This window comes from Trichoplusia ni, chromosome 4 (genome assembly GCF_003590095.1).
Source record: "Trichoplusia ni isolate ovarian cell line Hi5 chromosome 4, tn1, whole genome shotgun sequence".
Lineage (NCBI taxonomy): Eukaryota > Metazoa > Arthropoda > Insecta > Lepidoptera > Noctuidae > Trichoplusia > Trichoplusia ni.
In genome coordinates, this window is record NC_039481.1 from 16,545,737 (window position 1) to 16,565,582 (window position 19,846).

General features: G+C 35.7%; 4 protein-coding genes across 7 annotated transcripts; 2 read left to right on the forward strand and 2 right to left on the reverse strand.

Annotated features, from left to right (window-relative positions):
• Positions 1–237: 237 nt before the first annotated feature.
• LOC113493313 (PQ-loop repeat-containing protein 1) lies at positions 238–6,893 on the reverse strand. Of its 4 annotated transcripts, none has more exons than XM_026871239.1 (6): positions 6,477–6,888; positions 5,828–5,964; positions 5,349–5,474; positions 4,305–4,521; positions 3,779–3,911; positions 238–2,845 (listed from the first exon to the last, which is right to left on the reverse strand). In XM_026871239.1, exons 1-6 carry the CDS (start codon positions 6,677–6,679, stop codon positions 2,789–2,791), a joined length of 873 nt encoding a protein of 290 aa, XP_026727040.1. In that variant the 5' UTR covers positions 6,680–6,888; the 3' UTR covers positions 238–2,788. The 4 variants fall into 4 exon arrangements, with proteins under 4 accessions (XP_026727040.1, XP_026727041.1, XP_026727042.1 ...); XM_026871240.1 differs by having other exon boundaries at positions 5,349–5,426; positions 6,477–6,887; XM_026871241.1 differs by lacking the exon at positions 5,349–5,474 and having other exon boundaries at positions 6,477–6,886.
• Positions 6,894–7,957: 1,064 nt separating this feature from the next.
• LOC113493317 (mitochondrial import inner membrane translocase subunit Tim21) lies at positions 7,958–9,407 on the forward strand. The gene is made up of 3 exons (XM_026871246.1): positions 7,958–8,395; positions 8,639–8,821; positions 9,164–9,407. Exons 1-3 carry the CDS (start codon positions 8,057–8,059, stop codon positions 9,311–9,313), a joined length of 672 nt encoding a protein of 223 aa, XP_026727047.1. The 5' UTR covers positions 7,958–8,056; the 3' UTR covers positions 9,314–9,407.
• Positions 9,408–9,457: 50 nt separating this feature from the next.
• Positions 9,458–11,181, reverse strand: LOC113493316 (transmembrane protein 231). The gene is made up of 5 exons (XM_026871245.1): positions 10,886–11,181; positions 10,575–10,744; positions 10,354–10,482; positions 10,035–10,266; positions 9,458–9,926 (listed from the first exon to the last, which is right to left on the reverse strand). The coding sequence occupies exons 1-5, from the start codon at positions 11,022–11,024 to the stop codon at positions 9,661–9,663; spliced, it is 936 nt and encodes a 311-aa protein (XP_026727046.1). The 5' UTR covers positions 11,025–11,181; the 3' UTR covers positions 9,458–9,660.
• Positions 11,182–11,667: 486 nt separating this feature from the next.
• LOC113493315 (hemocyte protein-glutamine gamma-glutamyltransferase-like) lies at positions 11,668–17,140 on the forward strand. The gene is made up of 8 exons (XM_026871243.1): positions 11,668–13,119; positions 13,222–14,105; positions 14,192–14,576; positions 14,663–14,882; positions 14,963–15,227; positions 15,322–15,606; positions 15,685–15,810; positions 15,886–17,140. The coding sequence occupies exons 1-8, from the start codon at positions 12,483–12,485 to the stop codon at positions 16,036–16,038; spliced, it is 2,955 nt and encodes a 984-aa protein (XP_026727044.1). The 5' UTR covers positions 11,668–12,482; the 3' UTR covers positions 16,039–17,140.
• The last annotated feature ends 2,706 nt before the right edge of the window (positions 17,141–19,846 follow it).

The window sequence follows — 19,846 nt, forward strand, 5'->3', positions numbered from 1 at the left end:
CGCAATTAAGGGGTTCGCTACTGTTGGCAACCTTTCGATGACGTGTGTAAGCTCAATTATGGTGATTGCAGAGCTTTATTTTGTTGGCGAAATATTACAATTTACGTAAATAATACCTATTGCAGATATGAGGGTAGCGCTTTGCAAATTCATTATGGACTGTACACTGTACACGTATTTTTACTGAACATTATAGACATTTATCTGGTTATGGGGACTTGTAATAACAGACAAATATTAACAAATAATATAACTTTATTCCATTGAAAATTGTAACCCATAAAATCACAACATATACATGTATATTTGTCATCACAACATACGATGGTTACTTTACATTTCATTCATATACAATATCTACATAATATTAATTGACAAATATATTCATATATTTTATACAACAGAAATTATATAGTATATCATTATAAATATGATATGTTCCATCACATTTATCTCTCGACATCATGTTACATAGTATTACATCAATATTATAATATACAGTTTTCAAATATCAATAATATATTAGTCCTGTTTAATAAGTTGGTTAGGAAGACATAACACAAGCTAAATAAGAAAAAGTATACAAAAATAAATAGGTACGACGTTTAAAAAATAGCCGAAGCGTTTAGATCAACTTGTACAATAGATTGTTCTCTTCACAAAGTGAATCGTTTAAATAAACATTGAATTTAACGCAATAGTGATACCGAGAAATTAGATGATATCGACGTTGCACTAAATGTATTGTTGAACTAAAAATGCTTTCGAAAAGAAGTTTGTTCAGATGTACGTATCTTAGTTAATACATGATAGAAGTATTTAGTCATATTCGAACGTCTATAGAATACAAGATGTTTTAATATTTATTTCTTTGAAAATAAAAACAAGTATAGTTAATATAGTTATAAACATGACATGATTTTAAGCCGGAGCACCTTTTAAATATTTTTGTCACTTTTCTTGATAATAATGTTTTAAATATTATATTACAAAAAATAAACGTTCTTGAAAATAAAATAATATTGTACTGACTAAATATAAATACGTTTGTACATAACGGTGACTTCAAAGACTTTCAAACTAATGCAACATTCATAATACTTTATATGATACAGTAAGTATAAAATATCAGATTGCATTGCTGCCATAAAAACGTAGAGAACTTTAAATATAAAACTTAGTTACCTTACTATAATTAAATACTAGAAACACACAATAACGTAAGTAATAATATATGTAATCCACTTCCTTGAATACAACCCTTTAATATACAACAACATACGTCTTGTAGTACATTTCTATATCTACAATTTTGTAATGGAAAATTATGTGTCACTTATTTATTTCTATAATAGACACCTAAAGCCGAAAACGCCTTTATTCAAAACATATCTAAACACAATTTTAGAGTAAACATCAAAGTCATGGCTATTAAAGATTAATATAAAATAGGTAATTTCAGAAGCACTATGAGAATGTTTAGAACACTTTTGCCAACAGTCTAAATCGGAAGAATTACATTTGATACAAAACATTTTGTGTACATATACCAAAAGGTAAATTGGAATAAAACATCTAGGAATGTAAATATTTCATAATACTTCGTAAACAGAGCGGAAATTGTATATATTACATACCTAAGTTACATCTGACAGGAATAATACTTATAATCGTGGCTGAAATGAACGTTCGTTAGGTAAGCCATGAAAATGTATATTTTACTAACTATACAACATATTATCGAAGCTGTCAGTTACTTTAAATATATTACATGTTGTATGTACTTAAATACAGAAGGTACATTCGCATGATTACGGAAGCCAACAGCTTGTATACAACTGTATTTCATACTTCTTATGAATAATAAAATTAAGACTCATATATTGTAATGACTTGAATAGAAACATTATCATGATATTTACAAGAGAAGGAATATATTGCAATGATGATGCCCACAATTAGTGTGGGTTATGAGTTTTGAGTTACTTCTGTTTTCCACCAACTATGTCCTTGTACTTAAAATTGAACCCGGCTATTACAAGCATTCAATACAGTCATATATTTATAAATTACATACAAATTGTACTTCTATGCTGCAACGAAATTATTATTGCTATTTTTAACAACCACTCTATCTACCTTAAAAATGCTTGCTTGTACTCGCAATTTATCACAATTCGTGAATATTGAATGAACATTGAATTTATTATCACTACTATTGCTGATTTCCTAGGGTTCAGACCACACTAGTGTGATCCTACTCCATTACCTTTACAGTTCTCAAACTATCAAGCATTTTTAGACATATAATGCATTTATTTAGTAAGACTAGTAAAATCACTTTATAAAGACAGGAAAATTCATTTGGTCACTCTAATTTACATCTAAACATGCATATTTGATCTTATACTACACAACATATAGATCGAATGTCATCACTAGTAATTTTTCATGAACCTCGTTGATTTTCATTTAGGCACAAACCTATAGCACCGTCAACCTAAGGAATTATTGCGAAACCACTACAAACAATTGGTTACGATTCAAAGTCAATTCATTTTTCGTATTACATATTTTGGTCATAGTTGGATGATGTTTTGAAACAAACGTCTCGAACTGGACTATGTAACTTAGTAAAATCATACTTCCCTTAATAATATCGTCATAATATGTAGGGAAGGTAGAACAAATGTACCGTGTAGGGCGCACACAACGCGATAGAAGCGCAGATAGCGTTCAGCGGTCGGGGCACGCGCGGGGAGTGCTATAAGTCGGTCTCGGTCCATTGCTAATCACCTCGACGCAGCCGCCGCGCCGCCGCCGTGTTGTGGCGGTACAGCCACACCTGTTATGACAAATGACTCAACTCAATGCTTACATTCATATCAGCCGATAACGAATTTCATTTGAATCAATTTATTTGTACAACTTGACCCAGTTTAACGGTTCAAAAAAGTAAGGAAAAAAATGCAAATGAAAAGTTTGTAAAAGTTTGCCTGGAGCATAATGAACATTCTTGGTCCCCATAAAGAGAGCATTAATTTGAATAGCTATCACACACGTTACAAGCAATAGCTATAAATAGTAAGAACAATGTTGAAGATGCGTCACTAGCTTTGTCTCAGACATTTTAACAAGTTACTAGATGACGTCTTTAACATATCGTCATGTTATTGCGTTCTAGATAAGCGTTCTATCACAACTCTTTAGTAGTCTCTAGTATGCATATTTATTTCTCTCATATTTTTGCGATCAACATTGTGAAATCTATGTCCCAGTTAGACTGCCTGTTTGAATATCACGAGATTCCAAACGGGCAAGTCCAAACGGCAGAAGTGGGTAGCGTGCAGGTAACCCTTTTAAGCGACTCTAAAGTTAATTAGAACAAATAAAAAAACATAAAAACAGCACTCAAATTAATTTTAACCAAACAAAAGGCCTGACTACTCGTTTTAGACTCACCGAATCTCACAATACTTTAAGGCGTTGATCAAAATGGTTTGCGACCATCTTGTACAACGCTAATTAACCAACTACGATCACCGCTTTGCTTGTCAAGCAAGGTGGTTACGATGACCCGCCAGTCTACTCTGTGTACCGTATTCGACAGGCAGGCATCCACATACAATCTAATAATCCCATAGCATATTCACCTGATCATCTGTAAGCCAATCATAGTTATTGATGCTGATGAGGCCATTGTAGGTGGATGTGGTTAATTATATGATAAGGCTGATTTAATAATAATTTTATAATGTAATAGGTCGGCGATACTCACTTGGAAGAGAATGACGACATCTAATGATACTTGTAGACTTCCACACACCCAAAACTGTGGAGGAGCTTCCCTTAAAACGAAGTATGCAGTCTTGAATACGTCTCCACAAGTCCACATGATCACCATGCTGACGCTGAAACATACGCGCAAATAAAATAGTTAAAAATATTCATTATAATTCCTCATTAGTAAAGTGTGCAAACCTATTCATGGTACAAAAATCTAAAATTTATATTAACATCTATCTGCGGTTTCAGACAAAGCCTGCTTTATATCAACATGATAAGGTCGATTTTCGGTAAGCAGTGTAATTGAATTATTAAAATGGACCAATTAATCGATAATATTTAATCATTAGAATAAACGATAGGAACAAATTTAACTATGTCCAGTAATGACTGACTGATAAGTTATAAATATATTTACGAATTAACAAATGTATGTTAAACAAAATCAAATTGTTATTGTAGTGTAGAAAATCAAGGAAGTTATTTGTTAATTTAAGAAACGGCGTTGTTATATTTACCTCATCCCCTCAGTACTTTTGTTTTGATGATTTTTGGCAATCTGAGGAGCTCCGAGCATTGCTTCAGTGAACAAAGCTAGGAACCCGATTAACTCGACGAACGGCGAAAACTCTATTAACAAATAAGTAATCGCCGCTCCAAGCACGGAGAACACCAGCATACAATCTACATAGCTCTGGAAATCTGTCCAGGCCCAGAAATACTTTCTTTCCATATCTGTAATAAATACATATCATCATAAGTATACAATCAGTCTTATAACAACAATCAGTCTATGGATACAGTATCACCATAATAACAATGCACAAAAGATAGTTGTTAAGCATGTTACAAGAGTGGTTAGTCAATACATGTATACATATCACAATGCTTAATGAAGTAGGAAATCATGCTTAAGTGACATCACTACATAGATAAGATATCTGACACAAATTTGACCCAGTCGCGACTTCTGTTACAGAATAACTTGTAATTATAAGAGCATTGAACCAAGTTAGCTACATAAATATGAGATGTAGGTATGTAATATAATCATAACTTACAAGTGCTTAGTTTAGGTATACTCTAAGATAATGAAATGTTTTATTTTACAGTTAAGAAGTTCTATTACTATATTTTTTTAATGTTTAGTTTTCTCTAAACTAAAAAATGCAGTGCAAACTGGTTGATGAACACACCTAACATTTTCTAAAATTCAAACAAGTTTAAACGGATAAATATTAACCATGATAAGAGATTAACAATCCATGATACCTTTGATAACATCATAGTAATACTACCTACAAGGTATAAACAGTTTATTACAAAGACCATATCCAGTACAAAACACACATTACAAAAAGTCATGCAATGGAAAACCAATAAAAGCAAGATGACAATGAAAATAACATTTAATATCCCAGATAATATGACAATACACTGTACACTCCAAAATATTGGTCAAAACATGGACTTGCTGAAACAAAAACAAATAATGATGACTTGCATGTGGAACAAATTGCAGCAATCCTTATAACAAGTACCAAGAGAGGGCTGGCACTCACCATAGAAGCGATGAGGCTTCTCGCCGCCGCCGATGCCGCTGCGCTGGTCCAGCCAGCGGGCCGTTTCATCCGGCTGAGCTGAGCCGTTCACACAACACAATAGTATATATAACATGAACATTGCACCTAATTTCACCATCAATCACACCAACCACCAAACAGAACACAAAATAATGTTAAAAATAAAATTAACAGCTGCATAGGGAAGGTTAGTGTGTTAGGAATTATTTCCCCTATATTTTGATATAATTGGGAGGAAATAAAGGGAAGCAAAATAACTAATCCAACTGAAAAGGTGAAAAATTGTGTATTGTAACTATTAGGTACTTAAAATAATATACTAGAATAGCATAAATTAATAGGAGTGAAAATAATACAGCAATGCATACTTTACAGTGCAATGTTAAAAAGCATCAGTTGCTAAAAGTGATAAATAATAAACTACAATGATATTGTCATATGAGGACTCTTATACCAACCTGTGAATATTCTCTCCCTTGCTCTAATAATTTGGTTCTTTTTTCGAACGGTCACACATAAATGTATCATGACAAACATTGTTATATTCATTACAATGCTTTGAATTAAGAGAGGCAATTCATAGCGTTTACCAAACCTGGAAAAATGTGTTACTTAGTAAGTATTCATCATTTTAGAATTCATGTTTTTCTTTGATGTTTGTTTATTGATTTGAACTGTTCACAGAACAGTCATTTTCTACTTAAAGACTATACAGGAAGCTTATACCATTTTATTATTGATATTCAACTACTTCTGCAGCTGAGTAAATAAAAAATGGTTAATACTGCTTTTAATAGTCACAGTTCTAAATTAGTTTATTGTAATCAAATGATTATGATATTTTAAATGGGCTGATGTTGTTGTTATGCTCTTATCTTTTCATAAAATATATTAGGGTACCATCTATGCATAGTCACAGATACCTACAACCGATAACTAAATGACTCGTAATTTTATCAGTTTTACCTTTGAACCAAATAGTTTTTCCAAAATTAATAAATATTTTCACAAAATGGACATTCCTGCGTTTTTTAAATAATCAGATCCTGGTAAGGAATAGATGTTGCGTATCAGAACCAGTCACTACATTTATATTTTTATACATACCAAAACAATATCCTCAATGTATTTGCTATAAGTAGTGCTAAACAAACGTATAAAGAAAATCCTTCAGCGTCTTGTGTCCTCCTGATCTGCCTATATTGAGGTATATATGGGGCCACACCACCCACTATCATAGCACCAGCTGCTCCCCAACCCACCAGATGACCCACGGTCAGGCCCAACTCGTCCGAAATTATCCAATCCATTGTGCTGAACTTTTGTCTTCCAATTGATCAAATTAAGAAGTTATTATTTGTTCCAATAAATATCTCACATTTAGGATATGAACTTCACTCTTCATATTTAACAAAACTCTACATGATTAATTAGAATAATAATAAAACGACAAACTTAGCGCCTGCAACGCAAATCGATCGCTGGAAATGAATCGCTTCCGTTTACTTAACACATAACTGTAACATAAATGAACATCTCTGTTAGAAGCAGGCATTGGAAGGTAACGAAATATCACTTCAGGCTATAAATATTTTTTTTTTTTTTTTTTTTTTTTGTTTATGGCAATCTGCTGTTCTTTACAACAATTTCTGCCAGTGTCGTGTAGTGATAGCACATGGGTAAATTGTAATTATTTACTGGGACAGTTTCCTTTAATATTTTGTTTCTTTTTTACCTGAAACAACACAAATATAGGTGTTAGTAAATATTAATACTTATCATACAGATTATGTACAAACATATAATATATAATACTACATATAGAATAATTACAATCTTATTTTGTTAATTATTATAAATTTAATAAAGGCACATATAATTTGGGGATTGGGAAAGAAGGAAAGGAGATGACGGACATTAACTGGGTGTTGGATTTTTAAGTTACTTATGACCTGATCCATATTAAAGGAATTGTTGCAGGGGCAGTTGAGGAAAATGTGGTCTAGGGAGCCCTCCTCTAGACCACATCCACAAAGGGGATTGTCACGGACACGAATTTTGTGAAGGAAGATTGGAGTACAGCAATGACCAATGCGGATACGGCATATTACTGACGTAACCCACTTTGGGACCTTTTTGAATTTATAGAACCAAGGTTTGGAGGGGATAGAGGGTTGGATTGCTGCGAGTGCTCCGCCCTTGGTCTTACTGGTCTCTGACCAGTAAGATTGCCAGGCTTTGGAGAGGTCTATTTTAGCCTTATGGATCAGGTCATAAGTTTCTACTCTGTAATGGGACTTGTCGGCTAAGCTACTGGGCTATAAATATTAATGTACCACATCTGGAACGCAACGAAACTGTCAGTCATGTCACTTTTGACTTTTGTACATCGTTCAGAAATATTGGGGTAAAACAATTTTTTAGGAAAAAAATTATAGATTACAGGGATTTTAGTATGATGTCGTCTTTACTTTATATGCGGATAGTTTTTTTTTATTACAAAGATTGTGGTAATTTTAGTCTTGCCTTTCTGTCCATTAAACCAATTTTATAACATGTAATGCTAAAACTGTTATCAGCTGTTTATGACATTCAAAGAGAGCGACAAGTTTATCGTACTGACAAAAATAAATGTGTAACCTATAAGAAATAAAACTGTCCCCGAAAGTATCTTTAGGGAGCGCAATATGCCTACAATCTCCAAACTATTTCCAATTTTACGGTCTACTAGTACAGTAGAATGTGTTCCTGTATTATTGCGGCTTTCCAAGCTTCAACAATTTCGTTATTATTCAACTGAAAAAGAAAGCGGTTTGGCTCGGAGTCAAGAAACAAGCCAAGTTTCGACAGATGTTCGACCCCTAGGGGAGAAAATAAAAGAAACGACTAAGACTGCAACTTATACTGGAGTCATTTTAATGGGCGCTGGTGTTACTGGTGTAATATTTTATTACGTGTTCCGAGAATTGTTTTCAAGCAACAGTCCGAATAGCATTTATTCTGAGGCACTAGAAAAGTGCAAGAATGTGAGTATATATCAAAAACCTATATTTTACCTGTGCTTATTTTCTAATCGCTAATTGTTAAATTACAGATGAAACTGAATAATCTTAAATGAAACCACACATAACATATCAACATTCAATTCTATCAGTTTGTTTATAGTTTGATGATAAGGATATCAAACTATTATTTAAATCATCAGAGAGATAACTTCATATGTTACAGTTGTGGTAGATGTTCTAAAATATCATTTCTGCATAATTTAGGACCCCAGAGTTGAAGATGCCTTAGGTGCACCCATTAAAGGCTATGGTGAAGAGACCACTAGACGAAGGCGTTCTCACGTGAGCCATGCTATCTATGAAAAGGATGGAGTGAAACATATGAGAATGAGGTTTTATATCAAAGGAATCAGGAACAAGGGAGTTGTGGAATTAGACATGAAGCAGGTCAGTCTTCATTTGTATTTTTTATGTTGATGATTCTGAAAGTAATTCTTAAAATAAAATTAGGTCTCAATATCTGACTAGATTTTGTCACAAAATTCTAGATGAATACAAAACATTGTTGTTGAAGAAGTAACATCATTACCTATTGAGTTTTTCATTAAAATATTGTGAATAAGGTTATAGGTTTACTCTCACTGTGCCAAACTTCTCCAATTATGTACTGTAGCATTTCAATTATTATGGATTACAAACATCCTTAATGTTCCAGACCAGAAAGTTTACATACTTTTGCATTTATTACTGTTCTTAATTTATTAAAATTTAGTTATGTAAATGTTTCAGAATGACTATGGCAATTATTTGTGCCGCTACCTGCTTGTACAACTAGATGATTACTCTGGCAAGACCTTTATTATTGAAGACAATAGAGCAGAGCTGGACAAGAAATTAGATTTTGGTGGTCAATTATCAACACTCACACTTAGCCAGTAACAATTGAAAAAGATGTAAATTGTAAAATACTTCTTAGATACATAAGTAGTCATTGTTAAATGTTATTTTAAATAAATAAAAGTAGAATACATAACATAAATCTTTTATTTGTAGATTTGTTACTGTAAAACAAGAATTTTGAAATAACATTTGTACTTGAGCAAAATACAGATGTTTTATTTGATGCACCATGAACATCCAATGAAAATAAATATCTGCCTTTACTTTTTAAACACATTATCAATGTGTGATTTCATATTATCTTTCTCTTATCTCATATGAGGGTTTATATTGGCTTCAGAATACATTAAATTTGGTGTAAAGTCCAACAGGCTAAGCTAGTATCATCATTTCCAGCTTTGTTTCTTCCAAGGAACGATTCGCCGGGCCATGAATAAACGGTTGAAAAACACAAATATACGTATTTTATTAAATATCCAGTAGAAGACGGCAGCAAGTGAGAGGTATTGTGGCCAAGCCCACTTCAGCTCTTGCATTAAACTTGGTGTGTATCTTATCTCCATCTCTGGAACTCTGACACTGGCCTGGACTTGCATTGAACCTGTTTGACCATTCTGATTTCTTGAATAAAGTGTGTTTATTAGAGTAGAGACTGGAAGGAAATTATTTTTCAGTAGAATATGTTCCATATTTAAAAAATAAAAACCAGTACATACCTATAAACATTTTGCTTCTATCTCCTGTCTATTAAAAATCTTACCTTCTCTCATAAAATAGGTATCCAGAATTGAATCAACTATATTATTGTGTCCATTTTTTGCATAATTAAATAATATGGAATTGTTATATTTTGTATTGATCATGTTTGGCTTGCAAGGTAAATGAGATATTTGGTAAAATTGGAGATCACCCAAATATTTAAATGCAGAGGGAGGGGTCACAAACTCCCTGTTTATCACAGCTAAACTTTGCATATGAAGTGGACAAATTGTCTGGAAATAGTAATCACGAGATTAAGCTCAAATACAACAAAAAATCTGGAAAATATGTGTAGATAAAATTAAATATAGCAGCTATACCTTTAACTGAAAGTCCAACATTAAAATTAAAGCTATAGATGTAATTGTTCTTTCCTTTGGTATATCAAGATAATATTTAAAATCTAATAAATCAACCTTGCCATCACTGTTCACATCATGCTCATGTACCTAGAAAAATAAGGAAAATTGATAAAATGATAAATGTAAATTTACAACAACATTTAAATCAAGAGTTTTGAAATACTTAGGTAAATCTTTACTTGAAATTCTGTACAATGTTCTTCATTCCTCAAATTACTTCCAACTAAACCCTTCATAGAATTACATACAATAGAGTAACTAGGGTCATCAGATTCTGCTACTAGTAAATACTCATAGGTGAAATGTATATTTGGCTGTTCATAAAACTTTTGTGTTCTCAACCAGAATCCTGAAAACAATAGAGAATGGAACATGAGGTTTCGCACTTTTTATCCTTTATATTTAAAAAATAATAATTGGCAGTATTGAAATTGCTAGCTGAACGTTGAAAAACAGAAGTAATGAGAAGTAATATATTATAAACACTTACCTCTACTTTTATTTGCTACTACAAAGGGAAGAATTAAAGTTAATATGGTAAGAAACAAAGTAAAGAGCATAGCCTTTGAAAATAAGCAACTCTTAAATTGGACTTCGACATTATAACTAAAAAGTGTGTAAAGCCCCATCCTTCATCCATTTACGAAAATCAAAATAAGAGATTTAAAATAGAAATATCAATAAAGAACCGAAAACCATAACTTTAATTCGAGATTTAGGGTAACGTCCGAGAATTTAGCCGTTTTTATTGATCAATAACATGTTCATATCGTTGCTAAGCAACGAGTGTTACTATGGTAAAATATCTCTGACGTATTAAAAGAAAGTTGCAAATCCAAAGTTGACCAAATAGAACAAATTCATTCTGTGTTTTAATAAAACAGTTAATCAATAATCAACGAAATAAATTACCGGTATCTAAGTGATTGCCACGCAAGTTTTCACTTGAAAAACCAATGAGAAAAATTATTTTACAATATTACAAATACATTTAAAATGTATTTTTACAGAATTAAAAATACATTTTACATTATACTGAGTATAATAAAAGTACTTAAGTATAAATTAAAACGAACAGGTGCTACGTGATAGCATAGATAGTGATAAGAGAGTACCAGGCGTGGAGTATCAGGCTAGCAGTTGGAGCAGCAGTTTTTAAGCAATTCATCATCTGATTTTACGCCACTAACAGACAAGCTATGTCGATGGTTTTGTTAGACATTGTACCAGATTAAATGTTTTTACTATGTACCTTTTTAATAAAAATAAAATAAATAAAACTTCATTATTTATCAAACTTTGTTAAATTTGTTAAAAAAAAATGTACTCACTTGCGCGCAGAATATTAGTAGCAGTGTCCGTTACCTTGTTAAATTAAACAATAGGAAACAGAGAATCGTATGTGTTGTTTTATAACGTGTTATACAAAGTGTCAGTACAGTCGAGAACTAAATATTTTCGTTATTTAAGTTACATTTTAGTAATTGTACTGAAATATATGTTCCAAATCAATTGATGTAGTCCTAGCATCAACACTCAGTGCAGGTTAAAGAAAATTGATTGGTTAAAAACATTATTTGACAAATTAACTTAAGAAATACTTACGAGTTTTAATGTAGTTCTGAATTATTTATTTAACATCAAATCTCTATCAAGTATCAAGTCGTAAAAAATATTGAGACTGTATTTCATACCCTTATTCCATTGTACCTAATAAGTGGATGTTAGATAAACTTGCAGTAAGTCATTCACGTATTATCTTTTATAAACAACATTGTTCATAATGGTACTTTGTAATGGACTAGCGCAAGTTGCCGTAGTAACTAGTTGTACGGTAGAAACGTGTACTTGTTTTAACTACGAGTCAGTGAGCAAGGACAATAGTGCTCCCGGGAGCTCGTGACTCCGGCGCCTGCCATGACAACTGACACCTAAGGGCGGTGAACGATCCTTTACTATACAGAGCACTATATAAAGGTCCCGAAACTTACCAACGACATCATTCGCTCTGGTGTCATCCCGGAGCACAGTGAGGTCCTACATCGGGACTTGAATCGTTCGGATAAACGTACAGCTTCTACGCAAGAATGTCCATGGTCAGAAGATCTAGTATGGACAGAATGTCCTCTAGCATGACGTCCAGTATGACTGGAATGGGGTTGGGCGGGATTACTGGACTAACCTCGGGAATGAGCACGCTGAGCTGCATGCGGGAGCAACAGATGACCATCGGCGGAATGCCTTCGAACTATGTTCCTGGCTTGTCTGCTTATTACAACATCTCGAGCTTCTGCCAGCGTCCTGGACAAACTAGACGTTGGCCTATGCAGCGCGCTGGACCTACGGCTCAACATCGTCCTGGACGCTCGCACAGCACAGGCTCGCTTCACCGCATGAAGTACTCGATGAGAAACAGCCCTAACACGCAATATACTCACAACTTGATTTGCAAGATGGCGGACCAAAACGAACGTCGCCGCCGCCAAGACACTATGGAGATGATACCTCAAAGTTATTATTCCCAGCAACCACTAAAGGTGGAGCTTACCGAGTTTTACTCTCGTGACAACTCCAAGGATCACCACACTGAACAATATGACTTGGTGAATGATAACATACTTCCGAACCCTGTACTTAGGAGGGGTCAGAACTTCTTCTTTGCTGTTCGTTTTGACAGGACCTACGACAAACAACAAGACATGATCCGCATTGTCTTCTGCTTTGGTAAGTTTAACTTTTAGAATTTTAAAATGTAACAACAGCAAGTTTCTCAAGCTGTAGTAAATTTATTTCTTAATAGTGACTAATTCCTTAATATTTGTCTAGGTCCTAAGCCCAGTGTTACGAAGGGAACTCGTGTAGTTCTGCCAGTTAACTGGAGCAACCAGCAGGGAGTCTTCCAACACTCCCGTGACATGATGGGAATGGGAATGGGCATGTCTCGTATGCAGGATACAAGCACTGGTATGGCCACTATGGGATCTATGGGTACAATGGGTACGATGGGCACCATGGGAACTATGGGTACCATGGGCAATATGAGTACAATGGGAACAATGGGCTCAATGGGCCCAATGAGTGGCATGAGGGAAACGACTACGTATGGCGTTCGTCGCAGTTCCTTCAGCAATGAACCATTGCCTTTGCAACACAGCCCGCTCAGCCCCCACGGGCCCATGGACCGACCCATGATGGATCGCTATGGAGGTACAGCTCAGCATTCTACGTTTGGTCGTGGATACGGATCCCGCCACGGCTCGATGCAGAACTTGGCGTCTCTTGCGCATGATATGGACAGATGGGACATTAGCATACAACGTCAAGACGGAAACACTATTACCTTCCAAGTCCACGTGCCAGCTACTGCTCCCGTTGGTGTATGGAACTGTTGGGTGCAGACCAACCGCTATGGCCAGCGTGACAACCGCCACGACTACAAATGCGACGAAGACATTTACATGCTATTTAACCCGTGGTGCCGTGAAGACCCTGTCTACATGGACAACGAATCATCTAGGAAGGAATACGTTCTTAACGAGCAAGGAAAAATTTGGTGTGGTACTTGGCGCCAACCGAAGGGCCGTAAATGGATTTACGGCCAGTTTGACGATGTGGTACTGCCTGCTTGCATGTATTTGCTGGAACGCAGCGGTCTCGAGCATTCAGAACGCGGTAATCCGATTCGTGTGTGCAGGGCTATATCTTCAATGGTAGGTTGAATAAACTACAATAATGTTTATCATTTACCACACATTTAATGCTACTACCATTACAACTAATAATCTTTGTTGTTTAGATTAATGCGAACCACGACGACGATGGGCTGATGGTTGGCCGGTACGACGGAGAGTATAAGGATGGCGTTGCTCCTCATGCCTGGACCGGCTCCGTGGCTATCATGGAACGCTACCTCACAGACGGTGGCAGGCCCGTCGAATACGGCCAGTGCTGGGTATACTCTGGACTGGTGGTTACGATTTGCCGTGCACTTGGTATTCCTTGCCGATCGGTCACTAACTACGTGTCTGCTCATGATACGAACCGTACATTCACCGTTGACAAATACTTCGACCGCGATGGTAACGAAGTGCCCAATGGACCTGATGAAGATTGCTATGACTCCTGCTGGAACTTCCACGTATGGAATGACGTATGGATGCAGCGACCTGATTTGCCTCAAGGTTGTACTATATGCACTTTGTATTTGTAGTTTAATGAGAAATACCTGAACATGTTTTGTACTTAAACTCTTCGTTTTGGTATTTAGGATACAGCGGATGGCAGATCATTGACTCCACTCCTCAAGAGGAATCCGAAGCTGTTTACCACTGTGGTCCTGCCAGTGTTGAGGCCGTTCGTCGTGGGGAAGTCGGCTTCCAATATGATACACCCTTCATGTTCTGTCAACTTAACGCTGAGCTGTGTCACTTCCAAGAAGAAGAGAACTCAGAATGGGGTTTCATTAGGATGGCTTCGAACCAGTATCAGTGAGTTTATTATATTGAGATACAGTTGTTTCATTAAATTCATATCATGACTCTTTTTACATATTTTGTTTGCTACACAGAGTTGGCCGCAAGATCCTTACCAAGAACCCGAACCGTGACGATGATGAGGGCGACAGTGACATGCTGGAGATCACTCACGAGTACAAGACAGTGGACAGCTCGTCTCCTGAGCGCCTCGCTGTCATCGCTTCTTGCCGCGGCTACCAGCGCCTGCAGCAATACTATGAATACCCAGACCGCAACTTCGAAGATGTTTACTTCGACCTTATGGACATTGATATTGTGCCTTATGGCCAGCCTTTCGACTGCACTATGAATATTCAGGTACTCTTTAGGAATCCCATTAATCTTGCATTAAAATTTACATCTTTTTTTCTATAACTACATGCATTACAAATAAACCATTTACTATTAACAGAACAAATCTCATGAGGATCGCACAATATGGTGTGTGCTGACGGCTTCGTCTTGCTACTACACCGGCGCCATTGCCTCACGGCTGCGAAGGGCTCAGGGTGAGTTCATTGTACGCGCCGGACAACGTGAGGTTCTGAAGCTTCATGTTACACCGCAAGAATACATGGACAAGCTGGTTGATCACTCTATGGTGAAGGTACACGCCATGGCTTACGTGAAACAGACGCGCCAGGCCTGGTCTGACGAAGATGACTTCCCTCTGCATAAGCCAAGGATGCAAGTGCAGGTAAATATCGCTCTCATATTTCCCTTGCGATATGCCACTTATACAGACGATTGTAATCTTTGCCCTCTTGTTTGCTAGGTGAGGAGCCAGCCATGCATAGGACAGGAATGTGCCGTGACATTCAGCTTCCAGAACCCACTGAATGTTCACTTGACTGACTGCTACTTCACTTTCGAAGGACCTGGTGTGCAGAGGCCAAGACAGGTGAATATCGAGCATCTATGAGTATGTACTATTGTGTGACTGATCCTGGTACTGATGAGTGGTGTTGTATTCCAGATAAGGTTCCGCGACGTGAAGCCGGGTGAGTTCGTGAACTACCAGGACAAGTTCGTCCCGCGGCGACACGGCGAGCGCCGCATCGTGGTGACGTTCTCGTCGCGACAGCTCGACGAGATCTTCGGCTGCACCACGGTGAACGTGCGCGGCTAGCTAGCCCCCGGGCCCCGCGCGCCCTCTCCGCGCACTTCGCCGGGGCCTGCTTCTCCTCCCGCGCTGCAGATGGACCGCTCCTACGTGTCCTACGTAGCGCCAGAACAACATTTGTATGTTCAAGAAGAAGAGGTAGTCATCATTAAGACCACCTCTTAGACTTCAACTTTTGTGAGCCCCTTTGGCTATAGTTATTGCTTATTTATGAAAAACTTTATTTCGTGAGTTTTTTGTTGAATGTACGAATGTTGAATCTAGAATACTAAACAAATATCGCGATCATAACGATGACTTGGCTGTCCTTAAAGGAACTTTTTAATTTATAATTATTTACGCATGTATATCGTTTGTGTCACTAGCACTATTCAAATGAAAAAATACAAAAAAATGTAACGTCATTTATTCACGTTTTTCACAGTGTGATAATAAAATACTTTACTTTACTTTATCAATAAGTTTAAGGAAACCGATGCTTCAAGTGCCATTGTTTTGATGTTATGATGAACTGCTCTGAACAGGAGTGATTAGTATTAAGAAATTATATGTTTTTAAGTTTTATTTTTTATATATTGCCCATGGCTTATTTTGATAAGGTTTTATTTAACTATTGTAATCATTATATAACAAAATCTATCTACCGTATTTACACTTAATTACCTAATAATTTGCACTGTGTTTGTGTGTTTTTGGGATCTCAAAAATAAAGAGCATTCACTGCAAACGATATCTTTTTACTTCAATTATCCTTTTATTCCTTATTTTTTTCTGTTATCGTTCCTATTAATAAAATAAGGTTATTTTGTAGAGTCGTAGCGACCTATCATTACTAATTCAATGAGAAAGAAACGCTAGTATGAGAACAAAGACTTTTAAGTTCATAATAGGTGATTAATACATTTTAACACATAATGCAACAATCGCTATTACTAACAGTCACCAAATCATAAAACCTCAATATTATTAACATGAGTTACATTAATGTGGTTTACTTTAGTGCCTACAGCGCTAGTGCCACTGCAATCTGAGGGTAACTTTTCTCACTACACTTATACCTTTCAATAACAAAACACGTAGGTACTCTTACATAAGTACTAAGTACCAATTTCCCTCTAAATAAATCAACGCTACAATTTCATATGATAACGTATATGTTATCATATGAAATTGTAGCATGCTTTGAAATACAATTTCATTACAAATACTTTGTCTGTTGAGATTCAGAACTATAGAATGTTGAAATTAAATGATTAACTAATTGACTTCGAAACATTTGTCCTCATAGATTCATCTTTCAGATATTAAAAAGAAAACACGACCTTGTATTATTTGTGATAATATTCATCTGCTTTGCACATGGCGCGGCGGTTATGAAGATGTAAACATTTTAGTTGCTCAAATCGCGTGGCTGAAATAACCGCGCTAAAGTTTTCACTGAAGTGGGGCAGTTCGATTCGTTCCAAACAATAAATCAGCTGTCGATTGGATGACGAACACAAATGCGTGGGTAGTCCTCAGTATGGGTGAGATTAACTCGTTTTCCAAAGAATTTCACACCTGTTTCCTGTAATAATTGCAATAAAATGGAATTTTAGGTAGAATTTTGTGGAAAACACATGGTAAAATTAAATAAATTTATAATACAAAGCGAGTCGATATACCAAATACAAAATAACTTCGATTGATAAACAATGCGTCATGACATGCCTACGTGGTTTATCTCATACATACTTTTATTAATAAGCTGTTGACTCCGACGTGGCCAGGAACCCCCTGAATGTTGTGAAATTGTTCCGATAACTCTAAAAGGGGATGCCCTTTGAAAGTGAGTGGGTACCTACTATGGCCATCATGTATTAGTCACACGCAGTGGGTCATGTATTACAATAATGTACGATACTTTTCCGATTGGAAAGTCCAACATTGAGGGATACGTGACATGAGCGACATTTGACGTAAAAGCTTTTGTGTAGGTAAACACGGGTTTCATTTCAGACATCTCCTGAAAACTGTTACTTAAATATTTGAACTCTCCACTAAACATATCGGCTGACGACATGGATTGGATAAGCCAATGTTTATCATAAAACACATCTACACAAATTCTAGTGTAGATTCCTACCACCTTGTCTTAAAGTAAGTCGGCAGCTGGTGTGGGAGAGAGAGGGCACTCTACGACGTCTGACATGTGGTCTCGCTTCCACAACTACAATACTCGTACTTTAGCAGTAAGTGGTAGGCCCTCTGTTTGGTATTTCTATTTTTCCCTCAACTGTTTCTTACTTAGCGTCTAAACAGAGCCCACAGTAACACAGGAACGTGCTTTGGCTATCGTTACGGTTTTCGCTTCGAATGTATGTTTTAATAGTCTGAAAACTGTTTTGCTTAATGTATTTTCACGGATACTAAATATGTAGTAATATCCGATAATAAAAGGTAAAATACGCTTAACTCGTTTCAATTTAAAATGTAAAATTCTCGTGTCGCGGTTTGTAGTTGAATTACTCCGAAACGTCTCTACCAATTCTCAAGAAATTTTGTGTGCATTTTGTGTATGTAGTTATAAGAATCGGACGACATCTATTTCTGATAAGCCATTTTCTTATCATGATATGTAAATGTCGTGTTCACCCGATGTTCCCTAGCAATAATTTCTATAGCAAAACAACGTTTGCTGAGACAGCTAGTGATTAGCAAAATATTATATTCGTTATTTTCTTTACATTTTTTGGATTCAGAAACTTGCAATAGACGAGCAGACTTGTCACGAAGATTTATAATACAAATAAGCTTAGTAGAACAAAAGCTATATAAGCTACCTATAAACCTACTCACAATAATGCTCTTTAAAACATTCTTCAGCTCAAAACACACGCTAATACATTTATCCTTATTTTTAACGAGTTCAGACAACATTATACTTAATTGATTTACAGTAGACTGCAATTTACAATTTGTCGCGGTGATTTATACCTCAGATATATAAAATTTATGTCTAATAATAATAATATACGTGCCCTAGCTAACTGCAAAAAAACAGGTATTTCATAGGCTAGGGAAAATGCCTATACTTCCTGGTTAATTTGCTACCTTGTTAAGATCAGTATTATAGATCAGTCTGGTAACAATTGTGATTACGTTATAATTATGCGTTTTTATCTCTGTACATGTAAGGACATGTGTACAAACATGCATCGGTTTTTTGCTCATGGCAACTGTACACACGATCGGCAAGGTCGATCGTGAGTCTAATCTTAATTGCTCTCTTGTCTCTCTTAGATAATACGCGTATCTCAGTCACCTGTTATCTCATTGAGTACTCAAATTAGGTTTTGATTTATAATCTCTGTTTTTCTCCGTTAAACTAGAATTAGGTCAACTAAATAAAATTTGTAGGAGTTAACAGAAAAATTAAGTCATTTTCTGATACAAAATTGTGTCATGGACATGGGTTTTAATACTTGTTATGCGTCAATACATTTGCATCGTCTTGACCACAGATATTTTTCCAAGAACAAAACGAATAATTCTGACTAATAAATACTACGATACATTCATTCATACACTTTAGTAGGTAAATATAGAAAAGGAAAATGTTGATGGTGATTTAGTGTTTGTTTGAATACGACGTAATATGCTATGATGTCATCAGTACTAAATTAACATACTCTCAAGTCGCTCTATTTTGTGACACGCTTACAATCTATTATGTTCTCAGTATTGTATCACATAAGGCATGTTCCGAGACACTGGGATTTTACCATGTTGCACGTATAGGTGCATACCTAATAAATTATAATTGTGTATTTAC

Bases quoted from the DNA above. Each gene is read 5' to 3' on its own strand.
- LOC113493313 (XM_026871239.1), bottom strand. From the start codon at position 6,679: ATGGATTGGATAATTTCGGACGAGTTGGGCCTGACCGTGGGTCATCTG. The intron at 5,475-5,827 runs GTTGGTATAAGA...TGGTGAAATTAG, and splicing joins AAGGGAGAGAATATTCACAG to GTGCAATGTTCATGTTATAT. The intron at 4,522-5,348 runs GTGAGTGCCAGC...TATTTATTACAG, and splicing joins GAAGCCTCATCGCTTCTATG to ATATGGAAAGAAAGTATTTC.
- LOC113493317 (XM_026871246.1), top strand. From the start codon at position 8,057: ATGCCTACAATCTCCAAACTATTTCCAATTTTACGGTCTACTAGTACA. The intron at 8,396-8,638 runs GTGAGTATATAT...TGCATAATTTAG, and splicing joins CACTAGAAAAGTGCAAGAAT to GACCCCAGAGTTGAAGATGC. The intron at 8,822-9,163 runs GTCAGTCTTCAT...TAAATGTTTCAG, and splicing joins TGGAATTAGACATGAAGCAG to AATGACTATGGCAATTATTT.
- LOC113493316 (XM_026871245.1), bottom strand. From the start codon at position 11,024: ATGGGGCTTTACACACTTTTTAGTTATAATGTCGAAGTCCAATTTAAG. The intron at 10,267-10,353 runs GTATAGCTGCTA...TACTATTTCCAG, and splicing joins TGTTGGACTTTCAGTTAAAG to ACAATTTGTCCACTTCATAT. The intron at 9,927-10,034 runs GTAAGATTTTTA...ATTTCCTTCCAG, and splicing joins TACCTATTTTATGAGAGAAG to TCTCTACTCTAATAAACACA.
- LOC113493315 (XM_026871243.1), top strand. From the start codon at position 12,483: ATGTCCATGGTCAGAAGATCTAGTATGGACAGAATGTCCTCTAGCATG. The intron at 13,120-13,221 runs GTAAGTTTAACT...ATATTTGTCTAG, and splicing joins CCGCATTGTCTTCTGCTTTG to GTCCTAAGCCCAGTGTTACG. The intron at 14,106-14,191 runs GTAGGTTGAATA...TTTGTTGTTTAG, and splicing joins GCAGGGCTATATCTTCAATG to ATTAATGCGAACCACGACGA.